Source organism: Penicillium verhagenii, assembly GCF_028828195.1.
Source record: "Penicillium verhagenii strain IBT 33310 chromosome Unknown utg000007l_segment0_segment0, whole genome shotgun sequence".
Classification (NCBI taxonomy): Eukaryota; Fungi; Ascomycota; class Eurotiomycetes; order Eurotiales; family Aspergillaceae; genus Penicillium; species Penicillium verhagenii.
The window spans coordinates 190,372-214,436 of NW_026643171.1; the positions used below are offsets into that span (position 1 = coordinate 190,372).

General features: G+C 47.4%; 10 protein-coding genes across 10 annotated transcripts; 5 read left to right on the plus strand and 5 right to left on the minus strand.

Moving 5' to 3' along the window:
* Positions 1-980: 980 nt before the first annotated feature.
* On the plus strand, positions 981-2,225 carry N7466_006757 (uncharacterized protein; the record flags this gene model as incomplete). The annotated part of the gene is made up of 1 exon (XM_057166146.1): positions 981-2,225. The coding sequence occupies one exon, from the start codon at positions 981-983 to the stop codon at positions 2,223-2,225; it is 1,245 nt and encodes a 414-aa protein (XP_057019187.1).
* Positions 2,226-2,721: 496 nt separating this feature from the next.
* N7466_006758 (uncharacterized protein) lies at positions 2,722-3,552 on the minus strand (the record flags this gene model as incomplete). The annotated part of the gene is made up of 2 exons (XM_057166147.1): positions 2,722-2,930; positions 3,018-3,552. The coding sequence occupies 2 exons, from the start codon at positions 3,550-3,552 to the stop codon at positions 2,722-2,724; spliced, it is 744 nt and encodes a 247-aa protein (XP_057019188.1).
* A 1,888-nt stretch (positions 3,553-5,440) lies between these two features.
* Positions 5,441-7,391, plus strand: N7466_006759 (rhomboid protease PCP1; the record flags this gene model as incomplete). Its single annotated transcript, XM_057166148.1, has 5 exons — positions 5,441-6,269; positions 6,322-6,425; positions 6,488-6,821; positions 6,878-7,052; positions 7,112-7,391. 5 exons carry the CDS (start codon positions 5,441-5,443, stop codon positions 7,389-7,391), a joined length of 1,722 nt encoding a protein of 573 aa, XP_057019189.1.
* A 249-nt stretch (positions 7,392-7,640) lies between these two features.
* On the plus strand, positions 7,641-8,753 carry N7466_006760 (uncharacterized protein; the record flags this gene model as incomplete). Its single annotated transcript, XM_057166149.1, has 1 exon — positions 7,641-8,753. One exon carries the CDS (start codon positions 7,641-7,643, stop codon positions 8,751-8,753), a length of 1,113 nt encoding a protein of 370 aa, XP_057019190.1.
* Positions 8,754-8,908: 155 nt separating this feature from the next.
* On the minus strand, positions 8,909-9,998 carry N7466_006761 (putative mRNA decapping hydrolase; the record flags this gene model as incomplete). Its single annotated transcript, XM_057166150.1, has 3 exons — positions 8,909-9,141; positions 9,212-9,877; positions 9,941-9,998. The coding sequence occupies 3 exons, from the start codon at positions 9,996-9,998 to the stop codon at positions 8,909-8,911; spliced, it is 957 nt and encodes a 318-aa protein (XP_057019191.1).
* Positions 9,999-10,455: 457 nt separating this feature from the next.
* Positions 10,456-12,288, minus strand: N7466_006762 (NAD-dependent succinate-semialdehyde dehydrogenase; the record flags this gene model as incomplete). Its single annotated transcript, XM_057166151.1, has 4 exons — positions 10,456-10,573; positions 10,635-11,904; positions 12,010-12,097; positions 12,166-12,288. 4 exons carry the CDS (start codon positions 12,286-12,288, stop codon positions 10,456-10,458), a joined length of 1,599 nt encoding a protein of 532 aa, XP_057019192.1.
* Positions 12,289-13,139: 851 nt separating this feature from the next.
* Positions 13,140-14,570, minus strand: N7466_006763 (acyltransferase family protein; the record flags this gene model as incomplete). Its single annotated transcript, XM_057166152.1, has 3 exons — positions 13,140-13,777; positions 13,848-14,466; positions 14,535-14,570. Coding segments are annotated over 3 exons (1,293 nt in total), but the record flags the coding sequence as incomplete, so codon positions are not given.
* Positions 14,571-15,333: 763 nt separating this feature from the next.
* N7466_006764 (uncharacterized protein) lies at positions 15,334-16,164 on the minus strand (the record flags this gene model as incomplete). The annotated part of the gene is made up of 1 exon (XM_057166153.1): positions 15,334-16,164. One exon carries the CDS (start codon positions 16,162-16,164, stop codon positions 15,334-15,336), a length of 831 nt encoding a protein of 276 aa, XP_057019194.1.
* A 1,010-nt stretch (positions 16,165-17,174) lies between these two features.
* Positions 17,175-18,632, plus strand: N7466_006765 (alpha-mannosyltransferase; the record flags this gene model as incomplete). The annotated part of the gene is made up of 1 exon (XM_057166154.1): positions 17,175-18,632. One exon carries the CDS (start codon positions 17,175-17,177, stop codon positions 18,630-18,632), a length of 1,458 nt encoding a protein of 485 aa, XP_057019195.1.
* Positions 18,633-19,014: 382 nt separating this feature from the next.
* Positions 19,015-23,599, plus strand: N7466_006766 (putative RNA helicase/RNAse III; the record flags this gene model as incomplete). The annotated part of the gene is made up of 3 exons (XM_057166155.1): positions 19,015-19,158; positions 19,974-21,049; positions 21,115-23,599. The coding sequence occupies 3 exons, from the start codon at positions 19,015-19,017 to the stop codon at positions 23,597-23,599; spliced, it is 3,705 nt and encodes a 1,234-aa protein (XP_057019196.1).
* Positions 23,600-24,065: the final 466 nt, after the last annotated feature.

The following is a 24,065-nucleotide window of genomic DNA, read 5'->3' on the forward strand; positions in this document are numbered from 1 at the left end:
CGAACAAATTGTTGGGCATATCGCCCAGTATCTGAATCGGAGTTGAAGCCCTTTCCAAGGTCGTTAATGACACCCGTGGACCTATAATTTAATTAATGATACGCTCTAATAAAGTGAAGGTCAGAGCAAGACGCCCAATGTTGTTAAGTAGTAGTATTTTGTATGTAACTAGTAGGTGGTGCAAAAGATTGTGTCTGACTTTGGCTACGCTGCAGCACTGGTTATTGGCCCTTACTTAGCAAGATCATGCACATGCCATCAATACTATCAATACTAGATCAGCTTGACTACCTGGGCAGGTAGATTATCGTCTTGCTTGGCTTTGCACCGAGTCCTTAGCACTTGAGTGCCGATATCTTCAAAGGCGGATATTCCATTAGCTTGATAGTACACCATTCACATGTAAGTTATTACCCTTAAAAACATACCTCGGGCTGCGACTGTAGTACCCGTACAACCACCCTATCCTGCTATCATATCTGAGCGGTTCCTGCATACATGTGGTTTTTAGGCAATTTTCATCAAGTCCCAGAAAACAAAAGCCTCAAGCTTGCAGCAACCATTTTAGGAAAGATGAAATGCCCTTCAATTGCGATGCCAAATGTGGCTCCACCATCCGAAGCTTCTACTCGTCTCTGAACTTCCAAGGTTGAAGTATAATCAATAATCAAGTCTATGTACATGGCAGCTTCTATAACTTCTTTCATCCCTGTATTTATTTTCTTCCTTTTGTCAATCATGCCTTGTGGGGCTATAAGACTGAAAGACATCGGAGTCAAAGCCAGTACGGCGTAGTACAAAACAATATTACTCTATCAGAATCCTCCGAGATGAGGGGTCGAGTACCTGACTGTTGCCCTGACTGTTACCATATATTAACGGGACAGATATGTGCTTGAAGGTAAAGAACAAAGAGAGCATCCTCTACCCTTCATTCAACAAGGCCATCCTTCCTAGCGAGCCATACCGCAAGTCCTATCATGTCGACGTTTTCTGCTCAAGCATCCTCTCACGCTGACCAAATCCTCCGAGAGGGATACGCAAAGACTTTTCAATCCCACACAGTTCTTCTGACTGGAAGCACGGGTTCTCTGGGAGGATGTCTTCTGTATAAACTAGCACTACAGCTACCCACACGCAAAATATATGCCTTGATCCGTGGAACGCCCGAAGAAGCAATTGCAAAATGGAAGAAGTCCATGCCCAATCAGTTCCAGGCCATCCTCGCCTCCAAAAAAGTTGAATTCGTGTTTGGCAACATCATATCACCTGATTTTGGCCTTCACCCAGCCACACTACAGGAGCTACAAGACAACGTTACCTTGGTCATTCACACGGCAGCAAAGATAACTCTCGACGCAAGCCCACAAGAGGCATTCAAGAACAACTGCCTTCCGGCACTCGAGCTAGCCCGAATAGTTTCACGATTCCGACGACTGAAGCTCCTGGTCCAGGTATCAACCGCATACGTGAACAGTTTCCTCCCCGACGGTCCAGTCCTAGAACGACCATATAATCTATCGGACGAAGATCCCGAGGAAGAGCTCGCATCTGTCCTGTCGCTAGATAAGTCACCACACACAACGAGGTTCTCATCCAGCTACGCCCAAGCAAAGTATATAATGGAACGAATCATCCTCCAGCGGTTCCCGCTCCTCCCAATTCTGCTACTTCGTCCCACAATCTTCGGCCAGGCCATCCGAGACCCATATCCGCTCTACGGTCTGGAAAACTCCACGCCGATGAACAAGTTCTTCCAGCTTTTTATGGAAGATCGAGGCGCAACACAGATATGGCACTCGGCAGAAGGGTACAGCACAGGTGCAAACATCATCGATGAGATACCCGTTGACTTTGTCGCAAATGCATGTCTTCTACACGCTGCGGCTCGCACTACAGGAATAGTGCAGATAGGATCAGAACTGTATGTATCATTTACCTTCGACGGGTACTTGGATATTGTGCATAGTAACGCTCCGCCGGCTATTCGAAAAGAGCTTCCCCAGATTATTTTCACGGAGGACCGGGATGTACCGCAATGCTTTTTGGCTGAGATGGTGCAGATTGCTTCAAGGAACTGGTTATTTGATTGCGGGAAATCTTATTGGTTGAAACAGGTTGGTGGTCCGTTGAGCATGCAGGCTTGCAAGTCTGAGGTGGATAGCCTGAATCAGAAGCGGATACATCGAATTTATGGACGGAGTGTGGAGAAGGCTCGTATGTGAGATGGGTATTTTCAATGTAATTCGAACATTGAAGTTGACATCTGGAAGTTCTCAAGATGTGCTAGGCCAGGTACGATGTCCCATGCTAGATGCTATTTGGAGAAGTCGAAATAGGTCCATTCAAATGTTCAATGTTGTATCAATCTATCTTCCTGGTTCTCATATCGGTGGAATTTATTGATGTCTTCACAAAACTTTTAAATGAACTAAATTATATCTGGCTCCCTTTAATAAAAATCCTTCTGGAAGTTTCAATGTCGATTTATTCAATGTTATGCTGAACCTTCGAATCAGGCTGACTACCTGGCTCCTTCCATTCAGTATATTCACTGTGTTGAAGTATCTAACCTCTCGACTACTGAGACATTCATATTATGAAACAATATTCAAAGAGTGCACAATATCCGGGGAGTGAAGATGGGTCTCAAATTGAGAGTGATAGTTCAGAATAAATGGTTGAGGATAGATTTGCCGATGAACAATCGACTTCGGCCATTTAGCTGCCCTTAATCAACCGCAGGGCTGAGTATGGAAGGGCACGAACTACTTGGAAAAACATATAGAGGAAGTCAGCCATGGGGCCGTTTGGATATGCCAAGTCACGAGGCGAAATTTCTGCTGCGGTGAGGACAACGTTCACTACCGGCGCTGGGTAGTTTTGGCGAAGGTAATCGATCATAAGATCTTGGCCGTTTGTGATGCCGCCTGCACAAAGTCAGTCAATGACATTTATAAGGGTCAAGCCGAATAAACGAAAAGAAGTGAGGGTGCAACTGGACAAGTGTCTCTTACCACACATCCAGAGATTTCCATCCTTGGTGACTCGCACCGTATCATCCCAGATCTTGGCATCGGGGAAATTCTTTCTCAATTCAGGAATCAAAAATCGTGGGGCCGTGACAATCTTATTCTTAGCAAGACCTGCATGCGCGATAACCAAGGCCCCAGTACAGATGCTAAGAATTGTCACGTTTGCAGTGTTGTGTTTCTGTAGGAAGTCGATGTACTCCTTTGCCGGTGGCATGCGCTTGGGTGGTGGCCCTGGGAGATAGATCAAGTCCAACTTACCAGGGGCCACTTCGGCATCGCTCAAAGAATGCGTGATAGGAATCGAGGTATGGGATGTGAGATCATTGCGCTTTGCTGGTCCGTTGAGGCTAATGTAAGAGATCTTGCAAGGACGGCCGAGGTCTATGATAGGCTTGGGAACCCCCAGTTCCGTCAGATACTCGGGGCTGGTCATAAACAAGAGGTCAACAGCAGACAGATCAAGAAGTTGAACGATATCCACGAGCAGAACACCGACATGTAGTGGCTCTGAAACCATGATGGATATTCAGATTCAATATCTTGAGAAGTAGAGAGAATGAAATTCTTAATCGATCCCGTCAACTGATGTGATGAATATGGCGCCTGAGTACTAGTATCTGTGCATGAGGAGGAAGATAAAGAAGACAAAAAAAATTATTGAGAAGAGATTTCTTGTCCTGAGAGACAAGACGAAAAACAATATAAGCTTACTAGTACTCCCGAGGGTTGAGTGAAAGGATGACTGAAGACTGATTCAGAAGGAAACGGATATACAAGTATCCGACAAGGCCCGATCCATGTTGGAAATATTTTCTTGAGACTGACTACTGGTACTATAGCGAATTCCCAGTAAAAACATTTAAATACGGTATTGTTATCCACAAGAATTGATTCGAACACAAAATCTTCAATGTGTGAGGGTCAAGAAATCCCCTCATCAAGTCACTCGAACCTGAAGTCCTGAACCTTGGAAGTTGGATTTCTAGCACATAGGTGTTCTGAAGCTTCTTGAAGGTTTCATTAGAAGTATCAGTAATTCTTGCCCAACCTGAGGATTGATACTTAATTGATTGAGAAGAGAACGGGATCAGTCTATCAATGAGTACCTCTAAGCCTTGCAATATATTCACATCACTACAAGTATGACCATTGGTGATTCTTATTTACTTCATTGCCGGTAGCAACATTTGAATCTTCCATATACACATGAAATCAATGTTCAAGTGGTTGCTTTACTTGAAGACCCGTACTAATACTGGCGTATGTACCTACCAGGTATCAGACAGGTGTAGCGGTGTGGGTATATGCACAACATTAATGCAGCAACCCCCCTTGTACATACAGAATCAAGAATGCAATGGTCTGGGTCAGCGTGATACAACCTTGTAATCATTTACGCCGATCTTGGAATTAATCGCGATAGATGCATGTCACACAAGCACGACAGGATTATTCAGGCCAATTCCCCTTGACAAATCCTCCCAATTGTTTAGTGACTCAGCATATGTTGTACGCTCCACATTCGGGTCATCACGGCAGTCATAGATAACTATGGAGGCCTATGGTCTAGGATGGTGTCAAAGTAGTAGATGACAATATTGGGAGCAGCTGACTGAGGGAATTCCCTCAGTACTTCACATATTCGATACTGGGGAAAAGCACTGATGGAATAAGTATCACAATCCTTGAAGGTATCAGGGGTCAGGGGGACATGACTTTCAAATTCACCTGCTCACATCGAGCAACTTCTCGTCTGGGAAGCGGTCAGATTGGACTTCATGAATGGCTTAGTAGAGAGAGAGTCTCGTGGTACTGATAGATGAAGATAGTAGGTAGCGAGACTAGTAATCAAAAGCAAAACCAGACATCATAGGCTAGGCCATAGCTTCGCGTTTGCCCGTCATGGCAGAAATGGAATGGTCGATGACGAAGTATTCAACAGATCTATCAAAGTAGATCAGAGCCCTTTTTCATGCAGTGTAACAGCCAAGAAGTAAGAAGTCCGGGAGAGCCGGTTCAATCAAGTGCTTAGAACATGTATGGAGTATGTATGTTGAGTCTTGACAGTATGCATCAACGAGAGGTTTCACAAATCTCCAAGTCAATCTTGATAGCCCATTTTTCTAGAATGAGTATTCTAAATTTCGATACTCAAAGACTGGGAATTTTGATAGAACGTATGTCCTATATCATTTGATAAAAGATGTTCCTGCTTATTCTTTTCGTGGCAGCTCACAGTTGTAACTTGGAATCTGGGGGTTAAAGAGGAATCCGGGGCCGGAACAACCCATTTGCCGGGTTTTGCATGTCAACCAAAATGCAGCGGGCTCCGGCTTCCCTATACATCGATCTCCGGAAATACGATCAATCCGATATTCCAGGCGTTCTTCGCCAGCCTCTGGAAGATGAGTAACGCGATTGGAGTCGCATGGCAGATCCCATGCTCGGGGCTTCGATCCTCGGGTATGCTGTCAACGACCATTCGTCCTCGATTTCGCGATCTTCGCCTACAGCCAAGCCGCATAGATAGCAACCCACTCAGCAATCTGCGCCTATTGAGCTCCCTGAGCCCCTTTCCTCAACCAGGACGACCTCTGATATCCTCTCTCTCACCTCAAAAACCCGGACCCACCCCTCTCTGGACCCGATCCAAAAGAACCCTGGCTCGCAAATCTTCTCCAAAGCCGTCCAACCCTTCAACTCCCGCGAACCTTGCCTCCGATACCGAGCTGACGAGCGTTTTTCCGCAATCACAAATATCTTCGAAATTGGCCAAACGCACCTTGGCAGTCTTGCATTCACGGAGATTAGAGGGCACACTGGATCTAGATCTTCCCGTCGAGATTACTCGTGCGGTCAACCAAGCACAGCTTGATACGGCTTTGGAATGGTTACGGCAAAAATACCCGATTGATGAGGATGCTGCGATTCTAGCTCGCATTGAACGGGAAGAGCGTCAGGCAGAGGAGAAATTGGTGCGCCGCGCCGAACAACTCGGCCTTTACAAGCCACAGAGTGGCTCATACGGTGCTGAACTTGGCGAGGAAAACTCCATCTATGGAAAGAGTGTGCTCAAAGAGGCGCGCGAAAAGAATGAGAAACGTTTGCTGGCTGAAAAAGAACGCAAGCGCCAACAATGGCTAGAAGGTGAACACGAGGAGCAGGAGCAACTGCAACGTCAAATTGAAGGCAGCAAAGAGCTGCAGCAATACCAGGAGTCGGCTTTGATGGAAGGTTTGTTTCTCAATGAAATTTTACTCGGGGATACTGATACTGACATGTATAGCGCGTCCGCGGGCGGACCCCAACGAACGGCCGTATCTTGCTTGGGTTCAGAAGCACCATGTTGCGGGAACACATAACCAAGTCGATGCTGCGGATATTACAACGGTATGTGCGGTTCATAAATTAATTCCTGGTGGTACAATTGTAAACTAACGAATTGATATCAGCCCCAGCGATTGGTGTCCTCAATCCTGTTTACTATCGGTGTCCTCGGTCTTTGCTATCTATTTTCCCAAAATTACGAGGCACCAGCCAGACAAGATCGTCTTTGGCCCAATGTTCCTCCCGCTGCAGCAACAGTGGGAGCTATCATTGGAGCCAATGTGGCCGTCACATTGATGTGGAAATACGTCCCACCCTCATGGCGACTGCTTAACCGCTTCTTTATCATCGTCCCCTTCTATCCTAGTGCGCTTAGTATGCTAGGTAGTACATTCAGTCATCAAACCTGGAGACATCTCTCCACAAACATGATCGTGCTGGGTCTCATGGGAACCCGAGGTAGGCAGGCCCCTCCATCTTTCATTTCCCTGGATAGCCAGCTGACAAAATCATAGTCCATGATGAGCTTGGCCGTGGAAACTTCCTCGCCATTTACTTCGCGTCTGGTGCAGTCGGATCATTAGTGTCCTTGTCTCGCAGCGTGCTCTTGGGAGCTCTCGCCACTACCTCCCTTGGCGCCAGTGCTGCCACTAGTGGAATTGTTGCCGCGTGGTGCATGTATCACTTCCAGTATGTAGACCATGCCAAAACGTATACTATTCTATTCAGCCAACTGACACTTTCTCTAGTGACAAAATCACCCTTTGGATTCTCCCTCATGATTTACGAGACACCATCTGGACCCAAGGCTGGATTTTCCTCGCCTGCATCGTTGGTACTGAGATTCTGAGCATGGCGACACCAGCTCGCTTCCTCCGAGTGTTCCCCTTGTCCAGACTCGCCAAAATGGACCATGCGGCCCATCTTGGTGGATACTTTGTTGGAACTGGATGTGGTTATGTTCTCATGAAAAAAATGAAGGAGAGGAAAGCTCGGGAGTCGCAGTGGTTTGAGAAACTTGTCCGGTAAGGACATCTGTAAATATCTGTACATTAAGCCAATCATTATCAAAGGAATCCCTAGCAGCAATTTTGTATATCACAAAATTCCCAAATCCAAAGTATATGTACCTGATTCCATTCCAAAAATGGCACATACATAAGAGGGGTCAATCATTTCCATGTGGGGCTAAGATTAGTTATCTAAAATATTCAGAAATTAACGATCAACTTTTTCCCCCTCGTCAACATTCCAACCTTCTTTTAAAACCCGCACAACATGTCGCAAGTACTCGCGACTGTCCTCGCGACATCGCTCGCCCTCGTCACTCAATTCCAAGATACTCTCTCCCCATCCACCCTCGCGCAGTCCACCCAGACACCTACCAAAGATGCAAAGGCCCTGCCCCTCCTTTCAGCCTCATCGAACGCCCTGAAGGCCCAAGTCACCAAGCTTTCACTACTATCCATGACTACACCCTTCACGCACTCCGCAGTGACCAACGTGCTCCGCGCCTGCAACGAATCCGTCCTCCCCTCGTTGTTGACCGCGGCCCTCCTAGTCAACCCCGCCGAGTACACAAAAGCATTCCACTCCGAGACCCTGGTCCTTGTCAGGAACTTATTCGCCGATTTCAACACCCTCTTGAAGCTAGTGAAGGATATCTCCGATAAGAAGAATGAGGCCAAGAAGGCAGACCCCAAGAAAAAGGAAGAGGACATCTCCAAGACCGAGAAGGATGCCTTGACCCTCGCGACTGGTCGCGTGTGGGATGCATGCGATTCGGTAGCCAACGTCGCAAACAACGGTGTCGTGGGATTCATCACTGTCCGCGTGGAACAGTGGAGAGATCTTGTCCGGGATGCCCTGGAGGAACTTGAGGACTGGGACCCGGAGGAAGAAGACGACTTCTTTGACGAGATCATGGGCGAGGAGAAGGACGACGATAAGGATGCCGGGTCAGATGAGGACTCTGACAACGAGAAGGATGTGGCTGCCATGCAAGAGCAAAAGAAAATCGCCATCCGCTTCCTGAAGCCTATCGCGCAGATCTACCCTGCTATCATTACCCACCGACTGAAGAATGCAAAGGATGCGCCATTGGCATCCACGGCAAGCGTTGCGCGATTGGAAAAATTGATTGGCAATTTGAAGAGCATTCCTGACCAGATAGATGAGGTTGCTGGGGCCTTGTACGAAGAGGATATCAGCCGGTCTGTCGGGTTCTTGCAGCAAACATATAAGCATGCTTCACAGGCTGTTGGGCTGGTAACGGCGCCTTGGAACGAGGAATTACCCGAAGACAAGTTCACAGCCTGGTCGCAGACCTGGTCCAAGGTCATGGACGAAGTCAAGAAGTCGATCAGCTCGGATGCTGCATCTTTGGAATAAATTCAGCATTTACCTAAAGCAATGTTTTTGCTTGCATTATAGAAATCATTCATGTGCCTATAATATCAAAATTTGGAAATCAAAAGTTGAGCGATATTCTCTATTTCTCATTACTATGAATCACGAATCCCTAGATGTTCCAGATACACACGCCCTTACTGCTGCTTCGTCTTCAACGGCGCAAAAATACCCGTCCATAGCTCATTCGCTTCGCCCAAGTAGTAGGTCAAGCTCACATCGGCCATACTAGCATCCTCTCCACCAGTCATAGTCTCCAGCTGCGAAATAATATTCTCTAAGCCAAACGCCTTACCAGTAGCCTGTGTAGCACCAGCCTCCAACATGACATTGACAACATGAATGTGAAAGTGGTAGTAAGTTGGTTGATCTAAGTCGCAACAACAATTAGCAGATTTCCCCGACTGATCCAAAATCACTAGTATCTACTAAGTACTCACAATGAACATAAAGCTTAAGCTGATCTTGCTCCAAATCCGGATACATCGAAACCGTAGCCTCAAGCACACGCTGGCGCAAATATTTCAACCAAGGCACATGACTCTTACGCAAATCCCTCAAACTCCAAATGTCGCGACGATGCACCAACGCCAACAAATGCAGCGAGCTAAGCGTCTTCCGATCCCAGTTCAGATCGGGCAGCATGAGGAACGCATCCTCAGGACCATGTCCGGAGTCCCGCATTATGACATCCTCCTGCTCTGTCCGGCCTTCGAGGATATTAAACACCCAATTCAAGCGGCCTTCTTCGCGCTTCGCTTGCATGTATGGGCGAACTTGTTCCTTGTAGATTTCCGGCGTTTCGGTGACCATGCGGACCTGTTGATCCGAATATTTCTTGATATGCTGCTCAGTGCATGGCCAGATTAGGTTGAGCTTTAGGTCGTGCTGGAGGTTGGTGTTGGTGGCATCTGTACTTCCGTTTGAGGATGCGAGGTACCAGCGGTAGATATCGTTGTCGCCCAGGTTGTTGATGCGGGTCAGGGCTGCGTGGAAGGCTTGGATTACTTCCAGGGACTCGGTGGCGAATGCGGCACGCTCAGCTGTGAGGATACCCTGTTGCTCGTCGATTGTGCCGAGGAGAGTTATACGTCGGCCATTTTGATCTATGAGAAGGTCATTTTAGTGGTTGGGGTTCGTCGCCAAGGGTTGGAATGGATTCAGTGTACCTTGCTTTAAGAGCTTGGTCACTTGGAACTTTGAAATGAGAGCCTCTGGAGTTGACATTATGTGAGTTGTAGATTCTAGGTTATAAGCAATGGTAGCTTGAAGGTAAAGTTTCACTGAGCTGCGAAGGATATTTGTTATCGTGGGATGGTGGGGCTGGCTTATCGCGGGGTCATCTAAGCTTGAGAATCAGTATTGGAGCCACTTCACGGTAGTTACCACTAGGTACATTTTACTACAATTTTGTGCAATTTCCACATAGCACTCAAAATGCTTCTAGAACGACAGCACCCAAAGCTGCCAAAGCTGCCAAAGCTGCAACAACTGCGATGTGGAAATATTCATCTTCAAACATTCAGTGTTGAATCTTACGTTACTAACTTGCTGTTCATATCAATTTCCGGAAGTCTGAAATCAAGAAGAAGGAGCAAAATCGAAAAGTTAATCTATTTCCAGAAGATAGTAGTATGTAGTATATATCGTAGTATTTTTCATATCGGTATGCCAGTGAAGCTCTCTATTCCTGCAGAGGCTCTCCCATACCACCAAAGGTAACGCTCTTGATAACCATAAACTCGTCGATACCATACTTGCTGCCCTCGCGGCCGAAACCACTCTGCTTAACACCACCAAATCTACATTTCTGTCAGTACATAAAATCGGAGTTATGTTCTTCAAGGGGGGGGGGGAACTTACGGCGAAGCGACATCACTGATCAGACCAGTGTTAACACCAACCATGCCGACCTCCAGGGCCTCGGCGACACGGAAAATGCGGCGCACATTGCCACTGAAGAAGTAACCGGCAAGACCAACCTCGGCCTTGTTGGCCAGATCAACAACCTCCTTCTCGGTCTCGAAGGGGAAGATACCAGCCACGGGACCAAAGGTCTCCTCGGAAGCAATGAGCATGTCCTTGCTCATGCCAGACAGAACAGTAGGCTCGTAGAAGTTAGGACCAAGGGCAGAGGCCTTCTGTCCTCCAATCAAGACCTTAGCACCCTTGCTCGTAGCGTCCTGGACGTGCTCGTGCACCTTGTTGGCAGCACGCTCGTGGATGACAGGGCCGTGAGTAATACCCTCCTCAAAACCGGCTCCGAGCTTGAAGTCCTTGACCTTAGCGGTGAAGCGCTTGGTAAACTCGTCGTAGACACCCTTCTGCACATAGATCCGGTTGGCACAGACACAAGTCTGTCCAGAGCTGCGGAACTTGGAGTTAATAGCACCGGCAACGGCGGCGTCGAGATCCTCAACATCATCGAACACAATGAATGGCGCATTGCCACCCAGCTCCCAGGAGACCTTCTTAATAGTGGACGAAGCCTGCTTCATCAGCAGCCGACCGACATTTGTCGATCCAGTGAACGAAACCTTGCGCACATCAGGGTGTGTGGTGATTGTCTCACCAACAGCTGGAGTATTCTTTGACGCAGTCACAATGTTCACAACACCCTTAGGGATACCCGCGCGGTGAGCCAACTCGGCCAGCGCGTTGGCAGTGAAGGGGGTCTCCTGGGGTGATTTGGCGACCACAGTACAACCAGCCGCCAGGGCCGGGGCAATCTTCCGAGTGATCATGGCAGCGGGGAAGTTCCAGGGGGTAATCAGACCACAAACACCAACAGGTTGCTTGAGAGTAATGACCCGGTTACCAGGAACCGAGGCCGGGATAGTATCTCCGTAGATGCGAGGGGCCTCCTCACTGAACCACTCGAAAAAGCCAGCGGCGTAGTTCACTTCGCCCTTGGCGTCGGCCAATGGCTTGCCATTCTCCCATGTGATCAGCTTAGCCAGATCCTCTGCGTTGTCGATCATCAATTGGTACCACCGGCGGAGCATACGGGCGCGCTCGCGAGCCAAAGTTGTGCGGAAGGAAGGGAAGGCCTCTGTGGCGGCCTGGATGGCTTTCTCGACATCTGAGGAATCGAGCTCGGGGCACTTGCCGATAAGTTCTCCGGTAGCAGGGTCTGCAATAGGAAAAACGAGCCCATCTGTTAGCATCTCTGTAAATCCGACCCTGGGCGGAGGGGCCCGAGGGGGTGTTGAATCTTTGATTCGGTCTTGGTACTTACCGTGCACTTCAAAGGTCTCGCCGGACTGGGCACCAACCCATTCACCATTAATGTAACATTTCTCAATGAAGAGAGATTTGTCTTTCAACTGCAGCATGGAATGTCAGTTTGTGCCAGCCTCCTCAGCCTGCAGCTCTCATTCGGATCACAACTCACGTCAGGTCTGCTGTGTCCCATGGTGTAGAGTCTCTTCGCAATAGGTGGCGGGGGGATGGCGTAAGGGTAGCGTAGACGAGATCGCAGGAGTTGCCGGGAGACGGGACGGATAAGACGCTCCATTATGAGGGACCGACACTCGGGCGGGGGGAAGATGCGATTTTACTAATACAGGACGAACAAGGAGCGGAGTCAAAGTTCGGTGCGGGGAGTTGGAGACGGAGGCTTTTAAAGTACTTGAGTACTTTTCTGCAAAGGGGTAGAAAATCCAAACTTTCCGTGTGACTCGACGATGATTGATCTTTCAGCCCGAGAAGCACCGAGGACGGAGATTGTGCCGATGGAGATGCTGTAGCTCAGAAGGGAAGCTGGATGCTAAGCGGGGATTGATGTCATTTCGCTTTCTGGGAATTGGTTCCCCAACTTTTGGCGGGAGATCTCTGTGTAATCCCTTTGACCAGGATTTTGTATGTTCTTTTTCTTTATTTCTTTACCATTTTCTTTTGTTCAAGTATCTCAATTCCTCAGAATTCTGCTATTCTCTTCAAACATTTAATTGTATGAATTAAAATCCCTCTTTTTTTAGACTCTGTTGTTCTCACCGACATCCACAGCTGTCGTTGGTTCTGTATTTCAATTTCATAGATTACAGGTCTCGGTGATTTTGTCGACAAGGAAGCTAAGGCCGAGGTTCATTCGGCGGTCTCCACCAATGAAGCTTGCTCGATCGCTCCGGACGGGGGATAACGTAAGGGTAATACACGCTCTGCCATACAACGCCTGGATTTAGAAGGACCACCCGATGGGATCAGAGAATAACACAATTATTAATGAGTACAAGTAATTAGTAATGAGAAGTATGGCAAAGCATTTCAATCAATTGATCAATATTCCGAACATGAATCTTTCAATTGTAACTCCCTTTGCAAATACTACACAGCTTATGTACTCCGTCAATATTTCAAGATCCCACCTGGCGGGACATCTCTCAAAGCTTCAGGTTCATCATCCTCGCCAAATGCTTTCTTTCCAAGCCATGATACCAATTTCTCACATATGGGGTCCACATACAATGTCCATAGATATGCTGCATACACTAGGACCATGTAGAACAGTGGTATAGCGACAACAAATGTGCTAGTCCCACCCCTCTCAAAATACGTGGGATTCCCTTCTTCATCCGACGGATACAGTCCCTTCTCGAAAATCGATTGTCGATAAACAAACCATGAAAGAACTGTACGGATGAGAGTGTCATGTATGAGATAGATGGGGAACGAGATCCGGCCCAGGAAATTCATGAGCGGGTGCGACAGAAGCCGTCGACCATCACGAGAGAAGAACACGCCGAAGACGAACAGTGTGGTTCCGAAGGAGTTTATATATCGATTCACCTCACCACCCGCAGGGACAACATATTGTGCTATGGAGTCCAAGGTCTGGCTCCATGGTGCCCATGCTACATTTTCATCAGGGATTGAAGCGAGGAAAAGTCCACTTAGAATCATAACGAATGAGATAGGCGCGGGCATAATCGAGGGGGCCTGCGAGCCGTAGTCGGCATTCAGCTCAGCAAGAAACATTCCGGCGTAGGTGGTCATCTCGACGAGAGCTATTGTCATGATTGAGTCATTAAAAGCGTTCAATTTGAATAAGTAGAGATCAATCTCCCTCGAACTCACGTTTATTGGTCATCCAAGCGAAGCAATAAAGAGATATAAGAAGGAATTTCGTAAACCTCGTAGTTGTGAACGTAGTCGCCATCAGGGTCAGGTAGACCAGCATCGAACCCTGTAGGAAGAAAGGAATTGTCCAGTACGTGGGATCATATGGCGATATACCACCGGTCCAGAACAACACACAGTTACTAAACAGGCCTCCAATCGCATCGCGAAAGGTAGGACCAGGCGCCGCGGCGACCACTCTGATCCAGGAAGCATCAACCTGACTTGCAACTTGAAATCCATTCAGCTGACAGACAAGCCATACCATCAAAATCGCAATATTGGTTGGTATGACAAGCTTTCCAGCTCGAATGATGATACTCCGAGAGAGTTTCGCAAGGACGCCACTTTGATCTCCATTGCGAGCTTGTTTGATCGAATTGAGAGAGTTCACGTATCCAGCAATGAGAAAGAAAAGAGTAACCGCAAATCGACCGCCAACAACAAGCCGCAAAAATGGTTGCTGAAGGATAAAGACTTCGCCGCCCTCCCTAATAGCTGGGGAGTTTAGCCAATTTGCGAAAGCTGAGCAAAGGTGGTAGGTCACAACGGTGAGCGAGGCAATGCCACGAAGGCCCTAAGTGACTGTTAGTTGTTGAGAATGAGAGTAAACTGAGATTCAAACGAGGTTAAACTCGAACTCACGTCGATCCAGTTGTCAGATCTCCCCTGGCGAGACATATGTGACGAAGTATTTTATAGGTGGTGGCTGAATCATATGGTAGGTGGAAAGTTCCGAGGCGACTACCTACTCTACAAAAATTGAACACTTGAGCAGTTGACTGTCTTGGAGTAGTTAATGGGAAGATCATTTCATCAATTGCATGTGCGTTCTGAAAGCATTCACGTTTGTCATTTTTACCGGTTGCGGAACTTGCGGCAGTGATCAACTGTTGAGTGCATACTTCTACTTCTCCCCGGCGGACCCGGCTCAACCCTGATTTTACATAATCACAATGTAACGATACTCTGTGGTTCAAGTGAACTCTGTGGTCCATTTGCTCATGTCATTCATTGAGATATTTGTATGTATTCTATCATCTTAATGGCTTTTCGGCGGGGGCGCCGAGACAGTTACGTGGCGTTGTCAGAGCCACGCGTCAACATTCCAGGATCGCCAAACATGCTCTTGGGGGCCATAGTAATCACGCTGCAAAAAGTGAGATGAAATAATATCAACAGACATGAAATTAAGTAAGCGACATGGCGTCGAACTTATGCTTATCGGTCTTGGATTCTGGCACCCATCTGACACGCAGCAATATTCCAGATGTCGTTCATGGACGATGATACCTACTACTCATACTTGGGGTAGGAACCTATGCTATTTGTCGAGGCTTCGTTGCATTTGCACGTATATGAAATTATCGAAGTGAATCTCACTGACTACTTGTCAGGTGGCCTTTAAAGTTCCTTAAACATAATCTTCTTTGGTATACAAAGTTCAAATGTCCTGCGGCAATCCCACTCCTGCCTGGACGTTCTCAATTTCCGCAGTACCATTCTGTAGCTTCGTCCGTACAGAGACAGGCACTTCGACTTTCTCACGCAATTTCCAATACTTGTTCCACTTATTTTCACACGACGAGTCACCCCCACAGCCTGCGAAATGAATTACATGGTCACCAGGTTTCCAATGATCCCCAAGCAAATTATACTCCGGGTACGCGTTCATGGAACGCTGCTTCATGCAAACTGCGTGATCCTTGACTTTCTTGTGATACTTCCACATATGAGCCCATGCATCTTGCTCGGGAAATACCCAGCCTTGCGCGATATAAAGGGGGTCAGTCCACAGATCCAGTAACCAGTCACTCCATATACTGCGGCGCATGAGAAAGTTTCCCACGACCATGCCCCAATTATCCTGGGAAATAACGAAGTTGACATCGTCGTGTTTGTACGTCAATGGCGTTCTGTGGCCAATCTCACCACCACCAGGACCATGCATAGTTTCATTAAGAAGAATGTTACGTGCCATGCCCTCCGGTGAGAGAACATGGTCGTATATGCTGAGTGACATGTTCATGATGATAATGTCCATGTCCATCCACCAAACCCATTCCGCATCTGGATAGCGTACAAACGCTTCCTTCAAGATAGGGATCTTGTTCCAATAGATTGGAGTGCCGTCAGGGAAGTTATAACTTGTCATGTTCGCCCACATGAATTCTAGCCCGTGCTTTTCGGCATAAGTCTTCCGGTTTTCGTAGATCATGTCCTTGATGTGTGGTATCCCCAACATGCGATTTGTGCCGGTGCTCCCAGTCACCATGACGATATTTTTTGCTTTCTTTGCTGAATGCCAACCAGGCAAGATCTGGTGAATTTTTTCTGCTGTTGCTTGATAGGTGGCCGATTCAATAGATGTCTTGGTTTGGTGACTTTCCATTCCATCTATGCCACTTGTACAGAATAGGCATCGTGACCATGGGGCTGGGTGGCTAGTGGGACTTAGTAGAAGCTAAATACACTTGGTTAGCTTTTGACCTAATTCAAGAGGCGTATGATGCATGTTGGACTCACCACGCATGATACAATCAAGGTGGCCGCGATCAATAACACATGTAGTGGTCTAAAACGTGTGACAGATAGTCTGCTGGTCATTATTAGTAAAACAACTGGAAAAATGAAGCCACCATATGAACTTACATCATTTTCAATGATCGCCTGAGTCGTTTAGCCGCCGATTTGAAGTCTCCAAGGCTATGCTATCTCCCGAGATCGGCAAAAAGTCTCCAGACAACCACAAGTAATATCATGGATATGATCAATCAAAATCAATGAAATAAAGATGAAATGAGAGTAAAATAACTCACTGTCCACCCGGAAGTTTTGTGAAATAACTCACTAATTTGGGTGGAAGAGAATGTATCTGGTCGCTGGTGCATACTAATGCGTTAAGGCACCCCCATTTCCGCATCCGGTAATCCAAAAATCCTCCCCACGCGTTTTTGCGAACGTCAACATGAAACACGAAATGAATGAGACTGATGGCCTTAAAACAGTCACATTGTACTAAATACACATACTGAGTAAATTTGGAGCTATTGGTGGTAATCGCAAGCGGGAACCCTGAGAGTTGGTAGTCATCGACTCCCTGCCGCGCATCTTCCACTATACCGCGGCGTACCCGCTTCCGGTCTATTTGGGTTGACCTGCGTACATACTAGTAAACTTACCAAACAATCTCAAACCCTTGGGCTCTTTTCAATCTCCCCTTGATTTTGTTCACTCCCATCGCCCTCTACTATCCATGCCTCATCATTTCAACCATCCTTTATTATGATGACTCGCCGATTTCGAATAACCCTTGCTTTTTGTCTTGCGGCCATCTCGCTTTGGTACTTGCATGGAGCCGTTACGGGCCCTAGTTATCGGGATTATCTAACAGATCATTTGTCAACGGCAAGCTCTCGAAACACGACAGAATATATCGATTTCTGGCGTCAGTTTCAATCCCTGCTGTTGACCCACAAGCCAACATGCAACTCCCCAAAACGACTCAAAAATGCAGAAACTACCGGCTTTAAGTCATCCGGTGCCGGACCCCGCCCTGATTTGCTGAAAATGACTACTCGAGATGTCCGCGCGATGAAGAAAGCCCACGAAGACTTTGTCGACGCAATTGAACTTCATCCACCCGCTTTACCTTATACACCTGGGACCCGAGGTCTGGTTACAACGGCAGGAGGGCCATATCTCCCGGTCTTGGTGATTTCACTACGCATGTTACGTCGCACAGGTTCACAACTACCTATGGAGGTATTCTTGGCCACGCCAGACGAGTACGAAAAGTTTATCTGCGATGAGGTCTTGCCGTCGCTCAACGCCAAATGTGTCGTGCTGTCAGAAATCATGAACTCTGGGTCAAATGGAAGTGGCATTGAAAAATACCAACTGAAACCGTTCGCGATGATGTTTTCTTCGTTTGAAGAGATCCTGTTTCTAGATGCCGATGCGTTCCCAATTTCCAAACCCGAGTCGCTGTTTGAACAGGAACCATTCAAGAGCACCAAGCTCCTCACCTGGCCGGACTTCTGGGCATCCTCTGCTTCTCCATTCTACTACCAAATTGCCTCACAGAGCGTCCCGGCAATGGAATCCAGACAGTCGACCGAATCTGGCGAGGTTCTTATCTCAAAACGAACACATTTAAAGACCCTCCTTCTCTGCACCTACTACAATTTTTGGGGTCCAACACATTATTATCGTCTTCTCTCTCAAGGCGCCGCTGGAGAAGGAGACAAAGAAACATTCATCAATGCCGCAGTTGCGGTCAACGAACCGTTCTACCAAGTCAGTGAACCTATTTGCGCAATGGGTCACAGGACAGAAGGCGGTCTTGCTGGTTCTGCAATGCTTCAATTCGATCCGATTGAAGATTATCAATTGGCGCGAAGTGGAAAAGCGCATGCAAAAGGGTCTCCAGCGGCTGCTCCCAAGGCATTCTTCATCCACGCCAACTTCCCCAAGTTCAATCCAGCGACTGTCTTTTCCAAGCAGGCCGTCAACCCAGCTTTTAATGACGATGGAACATACACTCGTGCTTGGACAATACCCGAGGATAAGATCAAAGCTTTTGGGTCTGACGTTGAAAAACACTTTTGGGCAGAGATCCTCTGGACTGGTTGCGAATTAGAAACCAAATTTCGAAGCTGGGGTAACAGGACCGATATCTGCAGCGGAGTGACGAAGTATTGGTCTAGTGTTTTTGGATCAGAAGATCCAGCTAATGTATGAAGTTGGAACCACTTCTTAACGTGTTTCCGGAAGATTAACAAGAATGTTGAATGTTATTGTTATTGTATTAATAATGAAAGTTGAAATATGTAACTAACTTGCTAGTATTTGCCAGTGGTAACTGTGACTGGGCTAACGGTACACCGCCCTGGCAGTATAAGCAAACGCCGGATAAATTGAATATCCGTCCACCCGGGAGCGCCCACCGCAATTCAATACTAGTAATCAAACCCAGATCTCCACACATTCCCTTCAATTCTATTCGCCGAGACGCAACTACCCGCTCGGGTACATCCCACCGAACCCAGCAAACAAAGCATTAGTTCAGGCATTTGAGAACGTCTCCTTGTCACTATTTCCCAACTCTCACCACATCCACACGATGGATACGATGGATGACATGGAGGGAACACACCAAAACCCCGCTGTCCCCGCTTCAGATGGCAGTAACGCCAAGACTTATCGCCCGCGCGGCTATCAACTTGAGATGTTGGAAGCAAGTCTACAACAGAATATCATTGTCGCAGTATGTCAGCCTTTTTTGGTCACTTCATGTCCCGATAAACTGACACCATCAATTTGTAGATGGATACTGGCAGTGGAAAGACTCAAATGTAAGCTGCCTGGGTTCTTGAATCTATTACCCATACACTGCTATATAATAGCGGGATGGGCCGACTAACAATGCTCAGAGCTGTCATGCGCATCAAGGCCGAGCTAGAGAAAGGTGGCCCTGGAAAAGTAATACAATCATCCCCATCTCTATCTATATCTCGTTTATACACTTGACTCATATTGATGCATTCAACAGCTCGTGTGGTTTTTGGCCCCGACCGTCGCGCTGTGTCTCCAACAGCACGGTGTCATTGCTTCCCAAATACCATCGGCGAAAACTAGAACACTGACTGGCTCAGATAATGTTGATCGGTGGACAGAACAATCTACCTGGGATACAGCCTTACAGGGCATGCATGTGGTTGTATCAACCCATACTGTTCTTGCAGATGCTCTTAGCCATGGCTTCATACAAATTTCACAGTTAAGTTTGATTGTATTCGACGAGGGTAAGATATCCCCGACAAAAGAATTTGAAACGAATGACCACTAAGCCAAAACTCTCAATAGCGCACCATTGCATGCGTCGGCATCCGGCGAATAGAATTATGCAAAATCACTACCATCCAACCCTTCTGAAATTTGGTACAGGGGCAGTCCCCCGAATTTTGGGCTTGACTGCCAGTCCGATTGTTAGATCTAGTTCCAAGGAGCTTCAGTAAGTCTCGTTAAATGCAGCTGTTCTGAATTTCTTCGGCAACAATCTGACCATCAAGAATTATCGAGGCCAATCTGGACGCCGTGTGCAAAACACCACGCACTCATCGAACCGAGCTTCTTGAACACGTTCATCAGCCCCGTCTCCAGCGCATCACTTATTCCCCGTTGGCAATTGAAAGTCTAGGCGCTGGTAGCGAATTGCTTCTGCCGCTTATCCACTGCGTTCAGTCATATGATATTCGAAATGATCCCTATTTCCAGACGCTCCGGCAAAATCCTGAAACGGAAGCTCATTTAGAAAAGGGGACCGCTTATGGAAAAACATATTGTTATGAACAGCTGACGAAGTTTCGCGAGCAAAGCTGCCACATTTACGAAGAGCTTGGCGGCTACGCAACGGACTATTTCATCGAGTCATGCATATCTCGACTGCAAAAATCATTTGATACTGAAATGGAAACATCGGGACTAGCTCACAGGGAGAAGGCGCATGTCCTCGACATTCTTATGTCAATGAAAGTTTCCGCCGGGGCTACTGACAACAACAACAACAACAATGCCCCTCATCTCTCCCCAAAGCTTGAAGAATTGCTCTCTTTTCTCGAGCAGGCGGATGGCCCGGGATTCTCAGGCTTGATATTCGTTAAAAGACGATCCACGGTCAGTGTCTTGTCGCAACTCTTGTCAAAGCACCCTATGAGTAAGGATCGATTTCGAACTGCAGCCTATGTTGGGTGGTCCAATAATGGCGGCCGTAAGGGGTCTATTGGAGATTTACTCAGTCGGGATATGCAGAAGGACACACTAATGGAGTTCCGAGAGGGCACAAAAAACCTAATAGTGACCACAGATGTGTTAGAAGAAGGGTTGGATGTTAGTTGCTGCAGCCTGGTGATATGTTTTGACAAACCTTCCAATCTTAAATCCTTTGTCCAAAGACGGGGTCGAGCCCGCCATCAGGAATCAACATATGTTATCATGACATCTACAGAAGATGCCACCGTGAATGTCCAGAAATGGCAAGAACTGGAGCACCTGATGGTCGAGGCTTACAAAGACGATGAAAGGCGACGACGAGACGAGTTGGGCCTGGTAGATATCAACGAGGATGTCAAAGAGTATATGGATGTTCCAGCTACAGGGTATGTATTTGGGGTGGTTTGTTTCAGCCACCTTTCTTTTATCTGCTAACTGTGGTTTTTCAAAGTGCCCGACTCACTGCTGAGGATGCATTACAGCACCTGCAACACTTCTGCGATTCATTGCCCAAACATGAAAGTGTTAAAAATCGCCCTGTGTTCTCTTTCGAAACGAATAATCTCGGTCTCATCCAGGGCTCGGTGACACTACCTAGTTCTGTGCACCCCGCTGTTCACCATACCCAAGGAAAGAGTTGGTGGTGTACAGAGCGTGTGGCCCGAAAAGAGGCCGCCTTCCAAGCGTACAAGGCTTTGTGGAAATACGGCCTATTGAATAATAATCTGTTACCATTGACAAAGAAAGCCGAGCTTCGATTCGGTAAAGATAGTAATATCCCCGCGCTGGTGGACTGTGAAGAACAATATGATCCGTTTGTGGAATTGGCAAACGCCTGGTCATCAGCAGATTACCGTCAGACCGATATGAAATTCTCTAGGGATGGCTGCGTGGATGAAGATATCAAGATGTCGATTATGCTGCCCGGGCCTGTCACAATGCCAGACAGTATACCCCTCTATTGGGACATTGATACAACCTACCAAGTCTCATTCACATCTCAAAAACGACTTCCTCCACTCACACCTGATTCCCTTCACCTGTTGCAGGAAATTACAAAAATTTATCTCCAGGGGCCATCGTCTCGGATACAACCGCTGGAACGGGACTTTGTGGTACTTTTCATGCCTACTATTCCCCTCGATCAATTGCAGGAGTGGAAGAATCAGTACCAGGGCAGTTACAATCTTCTGGAGCATTACAAACTTCACGCATCAGAGCCACCAGCGGGTATAATCAGGGATACTGCCATGTATAGTGAACCGCGTCTCTTTCGAGAATGGGTTTTTTCTGGAGATGGAGCCAAGGTTCGAGTTGATACGGAATGCCAGTCTCTACCCAAAAGGCGCAACTTCCTACAACCTCGCACAGCAGCTGAGGCGGGTGAGGACGGAGGGGCTGGACCTGCTAAGATGCATTTAATTCCTGCATCGACATGCACGGTTGATAGGCTTCCTGCCAAGGAGGCTATGTTTGGACTGTTCATATCCGCTATAATTGACCGGATGGAGGCCACAATGGTCGCCAAGCTTCTGAATGACACAATTTTGGAGGGAGTTGGGATTCAGAATCTCAATCATGTTCTCACGGCAATTACTACACCGCTCGCGCAGGCTAGCACTGATTATCAAATTTATGAGTTCTTTGGGGACTCAGTTCTCAAGTTCACGGTGGCTTGTCAGCTCTTTTTCAAACAACCTACATGGCATGAAGGGTATCTTTCTGAAGGTCGCGACCAGCTTGTTCAAAATAAACACCTTGCGCATGCTGCATTGGAAACTGGATTGGATCGTTTTATTCTCACCAAAAGATTTACGCCTCGAAAGTGGGAGGCACCGTTTATCTCAAAGAAATCAACTGTCGCCCCATCCAGGAGAACTTTGTCCAGCAAAGTACTAGCGGACGTTGTCGAGGCTCTGATCGGTGCCGCTTACGTAGACGGAGGAGTTCACAGAGCACAGGCATGTCTTCATCGCTTCTTGCCAAAAGAGGTCGACATATTCACCAGTGATATTTCACTGTATTTCACTCTTGCCCCAGGAGATGAGAGCAATCTGATCAACCCGGTTCGTCTCACATCTCTTATTGGATATTCGTTCAAGAACCGGACACTTCTCACTGAAGCCTTCACTCATCCTTCATGTGAACACGATTTGATCACCCAGTCATTCCAAAGAATTGAGTTTCTTGGAGATTCGGTGCTTGACATGCTTGTTATCCCACTGTTAGCCGCTCACCCAGTTGAGATGCCCCCAGGAAAGATGACCCTGATCAAACACTCTGTGGTGAATGCAAACCTACTGGCATTCTTTTGCATGGAACTCGGTTCTACAGAAAACTCCCTACGCATGGCGCAAAATGGAGCTCCAGGATCCAGAGCAGAGCATGAAGATAACCGCCTGTGGCGCTTCCTCCGATTCAACGGGTCGATAATCAAAGAGGCTCGCGATGCATGTATTTTGAGATTTGACGCCCTACGTGACGAGATCATGGAGGAGCTTCGGTCTGGGAAACAGTATCCATGGGAACTTCTCGCCCGGTTGCAAGCTGATAAATTCCTGTCAGACATTATGGAAAGTGTTCTTGGCGCAATTTTCATCGACTCTAGCGGGGATCTTGAACAATGCGAGGCATTCGTAGAGCGAACTGGGTTGCTCACATATATGCGTCGCATTCTTACGGATGATGTGGACGTTGTGCATCCGCGAAACGCAGCGCAAACGATGGTCAAGTTCGTGGGCATTCTTATTTTCAAATCGAGGAGGATTGACAAGAAGGGGGTTCCGACGACATATCAATGCGCAGCGCTTCTAAATAAGAAAGAGGTTGCATTTGTCCAAGGGTGCGGGTCATCTGAAGAGGCTGAAGTCCGAGTGGCTTATCTGGTGATTGAAAGGGTCAAGAACGGATCCATCGAGACTGCGGCTTTGACATGATAGCTTGGGTCAATGGACGATTCTACGACCTGGCACAAAGTTTGCAACAGGAAACTCTTTGTGGTAGCACGCTGCCCAGGTGCTGGTCTAGAAAAATGTAGTGAGGCTTTTGCATCTTTTCATGCTGATCCAGATCTGCAGGACTTCAAGGAACCTGGGCAGAACCCTGTTCAAGGCCGAACTCTAGCTGTTGGAGAGGGGGTTGTGTGACCGTCTTGGAGATCTTTTCAAGTGGCACGTCCTTTCAGGGTTCAAAGGCAACTTGGTGAGACGGTCATGTCGGATTATTCAAAACTCCAGCTGAGAGAAAAGACTGCAAATATTCTCGCTGCGCTTGAGATTCCACAGGAGCTATGCGAATTGCGCGGATGATTGGCGGCAAGCCGCCGGTTGCGTATGCGCACGGAATTTTGTGGCTTTACATGATCGGGAGCTATGTATTGCTGGGAGATGGATTCTCCCGTGC